General features: G+C 46.5%; 2 protein-coding genes across 2 annotated transcripts; both read right to left on the reverse strand.

Annotated features, from left to right (window-relative positions):
• Positions 1 to 1454: 1454 nt before the first annotated feature.
• On the reverse strand, positions 1455 to 3475 carry ASPGLDRAFT_45426 (glycosyltransferase family 31 protein). The gene has a single exon (XM_022546242.1). The coding sequence runs from the start codon at positions 3032 to 3034 to the stop codon at positions 1583 to 1585; it is 1452 nt and encodes a 483-aa protein (XP_022402166.1). The 5' UTR covers positions 3035 to 3475; the 3' UTR covers positions 1455 to 1582.
• Positions 3476 to 4000: 525 nt separating this feature from the next.
• ASPGLDRAFT_45428 (uncharacterized protein) lies at positions 4001 to 4489 on the reverse strand. The gene has a single exon (XM_022546243.1). It carries the CDS (start codon positions 4437 to 4439, stop codon positions 4164 to 4166), a length of 276 nt encoding a protein of 91 aa, XP_022402167.1. The 5' UTR covers positions 4440 to 4489; the 3' UTR covers positions 4001 to 4163.
• Between the last annotated feature and the right edge of the window lie 2756 nt (positions 4490 to 7245).

Consider the following 7245-nt stretch of genomic DNA (forward strand, 5'->3'; position numbering starts at 1 on the left):
TTTTTTTTTTTTTTTTTTTTTCTCGTCCTTTCTTTCGTTCCTTTTCTCTTTTCTTCTCTGGAGTACTTGTAGCCGTATCGTATACTGATAATGGACAGGGAAATGGATATCGGAAACACCTTCGGCGCAACAGTCCTCTCATCCTACGGCGGCTTCTGAATCTCCGCCTCTATCGTTTTCACACCCGGCGGATTCGAAATCATGCCTAACCTAGAGAAAGCAGGAGGCCAGGCAATTTTCTACGACTCTTTCTCTATATATCTCTGGGTGAGCACCCCCTCCCCAACCAACCCTACCCTCTACCCTACCCCATCACACCTCATCCCCAATTTACATAACTAACATAACGAACAGGGCTGATTCATCTTCACAACAATAATAACCTCCCTAACCCTCCGCTCAACGCTCGCCCTATGCGCCCTCCTCGCCGTCGATACGGCCGTCCTCCTCGCACTAGCCTACATGATCCACGACGAGTCGGAAATGCCACACGCTGGCTTGCAGAAAGAAGGTAGATTTTTTGCGATTCTGACGACATTTTTGGCGTGGTATAATGGGTTGGGGGGGGGGAGGGGGTTGGTGGATGATTCGAATAGATTTTTTGTGGTGCCTGTTGTGCATTTTCCGTGGTCGGAGAGGGGGGTCTAGGAGGTCTGAGTAGGCGTCATGGGTTTGCTGTTTTTCTTATGATGGAATGGTGCTTTGGGACTGGATTGTTGGGTTGATGTCGTAGTGTCTGAATGACCAGGGCTATTTAGCATTCCAAACATCGCTGCAGTATATATCGCGATAGCTATCACTACCTATCGCCAAGCGCCTTGTATTTAAAGCTACTTATGAGTCGACCATAAAATCAGACCCGGTTTCCCTTTTTCAGTAGGTGAATCGGTATGTGTCATGGTAGGAGGGTAATGGATGACGGCATCATTAAACACGCTTCAACCCTACTAACCTACCATTAGTATACGTTACCACAACAGTGTTAGGAATAATCACTAATATCCTCGATTTCCATAGCCCAAGAAGAGATGCGTATTGGCTGGGTTACATCCCGACCTCCCGTCCTATACATGTCCATCAATGTAGTACCAGCGTCGCAATAACATACTAACAATGAAATCACCACCAGCCACGCAACGCCAGGCACACGAACAAGGTACACCAACACCCATCCACGGACCGCTAAAGTATAAAATAAGATAATTTCAAATAACTGAATAAAAATCTATTATCTCAATTTGTTGTGTAGCTATACTATGTAGGGCAAGCAAGCCCAATGCTCGATCAACTGTACATGTGCTGTGGTCGTTCAATCCATTCCAAAAAGTGTAAGACGTAGACGTAGAGTGCTGATACTTCGTAATCACCGGATCCGTTTGACTCCTCTTGACTCCGTCGGTGGTTTGTTTTTTTGTGTTTTGAAAATTTTTTTTTTTTTCTTGTAAAGCAAAAAGGAAAAATGAAAAAAAAAAAAGAAAAGGCAAGATAATGTGGAAGGTATCCGTTGAGAAGTAAAGTGGCGTAGCAAAACATAAGGTATTGAAAAGAAGAAAAATGAAAAGCAAAGCAAAAGAAACGCTGTCTATGCATTCCGCCATACCAATTCCAAAATCTCATCACCATCTTTTCCACCGCGATGGATGTAGAACTGTCGCACCTGGTCGTCCTCCACCACGGCATCTTCCAACAGGTAGCTGATCTTGTTCCAGTCCTTTGGTCGCAATGGTCCAAGTTCGTGCAGGTACGATTCGTGCACGGCACCGTTGTGACTCTCCCAGGTCAACTCCATGGTTTTGTCGAAGGGATCCACGTCCGTGCTGTATTTAACCACTGAGAAACCGTTGGTCAGAAGCCACCCGTCGGCAAACCACCATTGTCGCAGCAAGCAGGTATCGCCGCAGAGTTCGGAGATGGAAGCCACCTTGGGCATGTCTGCGTGGAACCATGACTTCCAGTGGTGAACCGACAGAGGGGGTTCCCGTCCCGTTTCGAAGAACCCGGTAACATCGCCCATCATGTCGAGTTGGCGTAAGCGGTGGTCAATGGTCAATTTCGCGGGTGTGTATTGATAGATGCAGAGGGAAATGCGACGGTCGCCGGTAAATTCCATGTTCTGGCATTCTTCGAAAATTTCCGGCTTGCTCAGTTCGGTCACCAGTGGGCGCGAGAGGAAAACACCAGCACCTCCAAATGCCATGATACCAAAAGCCCCGATCTGGGGAATGCTTTCGGAAATGCCTCCAACATAGACCATTTGCGTGTGGTCGTATTTGTCGAGCGCCTGCACCAACGATGACATCGACATGAAGAAAGTGTCGTCATCAATCACGACGGACCAGCGGGTTTGCTCGCGCACATGGCTCGCGAGGTGACGGACCAAGGAGAAATACCGACTTTGGTACTCTTCGTCAGATTCAGTGATATACAGGTTGATACCCAGACTATCTGCCTTGGCCTGGACTTCCGGAACGCGTTTGTCGGGCTCAACGAGAGCAAAAATCCGGGTGCGAGTGTAACCGGCCCAGTGAGCGAACTGGTCCAGAGAGTCGTTCAAGCGATCGGCCCTGGTGGCCACACCAAAGTCGATATGAGAGGCGTCAACGGTCTTTGGAGGCAAGGGAACCTGCACAGTGAATGGGTGCGGCATGGAACAATCGGCCTGCGACTGCTCTTGCGTAAGTTGCTCATTACGATCCAACATTTTCCGATCCATCAACGGGGTATCGAGGCGCTGCTTCATGGGCACCTCCTGGTTCGCGGCCAGAGTCACGGCGTTGACCTCACGACGGAGGTAGCTACCGAGTTTGTTGATCTGGAGGCGTTCCAGCACGCCCAGGTCGAGTTCGCAGTGAATACCGGAAGCGATGGAGATATTAGCGGAAGGTGTTTGAGCCTGGATGTGGCTGGGAGGGAACGGAGGCCAGAGGAACAGAGTGAAGGCGCCGACGAGCAGAAATGCGACACCGAAACGGATGAGCCGTTTCCCTGCCCAGGAGCCGCCCACAGAGGGCCTCTCCCCGGGCTTGAGTAACATGGTGTATTATTATGAAAATCAGTTGTTAAAAAAAAGTCGATATTAGATCATTCGCATAGCGGAGCGGACGGAAAGGGAGTGTCAGGGAGGAGGCGAGGGTTCGGGTGGAGGAAGATGGAGGAAGTTGCCACAGAGTCGGAGATAGGACGGTAAGGAGGATTAAGTAGGTAGTAGTAGTGTCACCCACCAGATGCCACAGTGACAGGTAGGAAAGTAAGTAAGAGGAAGAAAGAAGGTGAAAAGAAGAAAAGAAAAAAGTCAGCAGAAAAAGAAGAGAAAAAGACGGCGGCACAACCAGGGAAAAGGCGCGCGAATGAGTCGCTGATCAACGGATCCAATAGAGAGATCGGCGGTTGGAGGATATTAACTGATAGCCGGTGGTTGTTAGAGGAGCACTTGTAGGCATAACATTCTAAGGGTTGCACTTGACGGTTCAGGTCCTACTGTACCTTGTATAGTACCGCTGTACTGTGGTATCTCTCTCGTCGTATTCCACTCTCATCGAAAAGTCACCTGACACCACATGACGCGGCCGCTGATCCGTTTTCGGAGGGATTAGTCATACGTCATAGCGCAGTTACGGTACCATACGCACGAGCGGTATTTTACACACGTGAGCGGTGTGAGTTTTTGGTGTGTGTGGATAGTTGGTTTGATTGGGTGCCTATCGGCTCAGGCTAGCTATGTCTACTGGGCAGAAAGCGAGGGCGGTCAAGCACGTGACCCGGTGGGTACTAACACCCCCCCTCGCGCGAGCTGGGAGCCCGGAAAAGCTCTAAATACATAGCAAAATGTATACAAAATAAAGCAGATGTACAGGCAATCTGGTGTTCAACAAAAGCAGTGAATAGAAAATGGAATAGCAAATGGAATAATGTGAGAATTCACCTAATTGGTTGGTGTAGCAAGGCACCAAGGAGTTGAGGGTATCCATCCTTGAGAGTTAATTCTTTCTTTCTTCTTTACCTCTATTCTCCCTCCAAAGTCTGGTTGCTTTGATGGTGATGGTGATGATGTCAGTCCATATTGATGAGATGAAGGAAGTGTCAATGATCTGGGGTGCTTAGAGGCTTGGTGAGTCCATCTGCTGGGTTCTCTTTTGAGTGTATGTTCTCTATGCTGACTAGGCCTAGGGCCTGTAGGTCCTGAATGTGATGAAATCAAATGTTGATGTGTTTGGACCTCTTGGTCCCCTCCATTGAGGATAGGGCGATTGCTCCTTCATTATCCATATAGAGCTCAATGGGCGGAGAGTTGGGTTTGGCAATGCCCATCTCAATGCATACACAGTGAAGCCATACAGCCTCTTTTGATGCTTCAGATCCTTCCATATATTTGGCTTCATTGCTGCTTGTGGCGACGCAGCTTTGGACTTTTGATTTCCATGAGATAGGTGAGCCACCATACAGAAAGACAAAGCCTCCTACTGATTTTCTTCCTGCATTAGGCCCTCCCCAATTAGAGTCTGCAAAGCCTTTTGGTAGGTGGGATATAGTTGTCTGTGTACAGGGGTAGTAGATGATTCCTTTGTCAATTATCCCTTTCAGGTAACATATGACATGCATGAGTGCATTCCAACATTTCTTTGTGGGTTTGGCATTGTAGTGGGCTAACATTCCTGCTGCCTCAGCTATATCAGGGTGAGTTTTTACTGCTGGCCATTGCAGCTTTCCAGTTCCTCACTGGTACTCATGAATGATCACAGAGTCATTGGGCAGGTCATCTATCACTAGACCGCTCAGTAGAGGTGTGGTTTGGGAGTGGAAGTTCTCTAGTCCAAATGACTGGATGAGATCCTTGATATATTCATGTTGATTGAGGTGAATACATCCATTCTTGAATTCAACTTCCATGCCAAGATAGTACATCATATCACTGACATCTTTTATCTCCCATTCTTTGGCTAGGGCATTCTTTGTCCATTCAATATCATCAGCTCACTCAGCTACGAGCTGGAAGTCATTGATGTGGGTGGTGATATAAAGGTGCTTTCATTGTTGATGGATGAATAGACCAGGGTCATATGAGCATGTCTGAAAGCCTAGTCTATGGAGAGCGGCAGTAAGTGTGTCATACCATATGCAGGCTGCTGGAGTAAGTCCATATATTGACTTCTTTAGCCGCCAGGCTAGACCTTTGCCTTGCTCAAAACCAGTTGGTTGATGCATATAGATTTCATCAATCAAATCACCATTCAGGAAGGTGACTGCAACATCAAGCTTTCATATATGCCATCCATTGGCAGTGGCCAATGCAAATAGCAGTCAGGTAATGGCTGCAGAGACCACTGGGGCATATTTGCAGTAGTCATATTGCATATCATCTTTCTCAACAAGATTTCTGAGGATAACCCATCAAGCTTTGTACAAGCATTCATCAGTGGATGAATAGTCCTCTTTGCTGTCATACACCCATTTGCCAGGGAATATGCGCTTGTTTTTGGGCACATCACTGATCCAGACTAATTCAAATATCTCTTTGCTCTGCAGTTTCAAAAATTCCTTTTCCATCACACATTGCCATCTATCTTTGTCATCTCAGTCCATAGTGCGCCTCAAGGTCTTTGGTATGTTGCATGAGGTTGCTCCAACTATATATGCAGCAAAACCTTTTGCTGGATGAGATATGACATTGTCTGGGGTGTCATCAAAATAAGGTTGGGTGGTCATCTCACTATTGGTTGAGGTAGTGAGTGAAGTCAGTTGAGGGGTGAATGTTGGATCAGTAAGTGAGATTTGCCCCTCATCCATGTGTCCATCAGGCACATTGATGATACTATCTTTCTCTAGATTCCATACCATTGTGATATTGCTGGCTATATGGCCCAGGAGTAGGCCATACACTCTGCAGGTGTCCATTTTGTCAGTTGGTTTCTCAGTACCATGTTGATGATACCAGATTCTCATTCCAAAAGGACATAAATAGGAGATATCCATTGGGCAGTTCTCCCATGCTTCTGCAGGGATATAAAAGGGTGATTTCTTGATGTCTTCATTCAAAATATTGCTGTTCAGTGTCAGGTTGTTGAATAAAGGGGTTGATGTCAGGAGATAATTGGCCTTTTGAACAGTGTCCATCAAGGCTTCTAGCCAAAATCAGTGTGGTAAGCCAGAGGCATATAGGACTGCTCTGGTCCTTTCCAAAATGATCCAGATTCCGTGTTCACTAACGCCGTTCTGCCAGGGTGAATATGGGGTAGATGGCTCAGTTACAATGCCAGGCCAATCTTGATAGTTCTTGAAGAACTCGCCATCACCATGCAGATATGCAGTTTCATAGCTGATTTTCTTCAGCCATTCAATATGCTGCTTGATGGTGTGGTTTGGCTTTTCACAGTTTTGGAGTGGGATAACCCATCACATACAGGTGGCATTGTTGGTGAGTATCATGGCATATTTGTATTTGCCATTTGCTGGGGGTACATCATCATCTGATTCTTTGCCTAGTGTCTGGCCACCACCAAAAATATCAACGTGCAAGCGCCTGCCAGGCATGGTTGCCCTTGGGGTAGGTCCATTCCCAATTTTTCAGGTTGTTTTTGCTTGTCTGCAAAAGTCACATGTGGATAGCAACTTCTTCCCCTGGATATTGATTCTTCCAATCCGATGGAGGTATTGCAAATTGTGTTGATTCATATGGGATAAGCAGTGGTGCCAGTTTTCAATTGGTGCTGCTGGAGGCCTATTTGGGGTCAAATTTTGGGATTTGTTGTCATTTGGGTCTGAGTTATCAGTGACTGCATTTATCACTCCTCTTTCCTCTTCTAGATGGTCAAACACACCATCCTCAATTGTCTGAGAGATGAGGAAGGAAACTGATAGGTCTGGTGTTGACACCCAGAATCAGTAAGGTTTGTCATTGTTGAGTTGGATGTGAAATCCTTGCTTCTCTAACTGATTGAATGATAATAAGTGAGAATGCAAAGTGGGTACATATCAGACATTCTTCAACTCTACCACACGTTCTCCTATTGGTAGGTGAATAGTTCCGACTCCTTCCACTTTATGGATGCTATTGTCTGGCAATTTGACTGTGGATTGTGTTATTGGGACATAATTGATAAATGCTGATTTGTCATCATATATGGTCCATGTGGCACCAGTATCTAGTACCCAACTGTTTGACTGTGTTGTTGATTGTACTAGATTAACCACTCCATTTGCTGCTGCAGGTGTTTTCTGACTACCTTGTGTGGAGTTGGAACTGGTTGT

Source organism: Aspergillus glaucus (genome assembly GCF_001890805.1).
Source record: "Aspergillus glaucus CBS 516.65 unplaced genomic scaffold ASPGLscaffold_7, whole genome shotgun sequence".
Classification (NCBI taxonomy): domain Eukaryota; kingdom Fungi; phylum Ascomycota; class Eurotiomycetes; order Eurotiales; family Aspergillaceae; genus Aspergillus; species Aspergillus glaucus.

Bases quoted from the DNA above. Each gene is read 5' to 3' on its own strand.
- ASPGLDRAFT_45426 (XM_022546242.1), bottom strand. From the start codon at position 3,034: ATGTTACTCAAGCCCGGGGAGAGGCCCTCTGTGGGCGGCTCCTGGGCA.
- ASPGLDRAFT_45428 (XM_022546243.1), bottom strand. From the start codon at position 4,439: ATGGTGGCTCACCTATCTCATGGAAATCAAAAGTCCAAAGCTGCGTCG.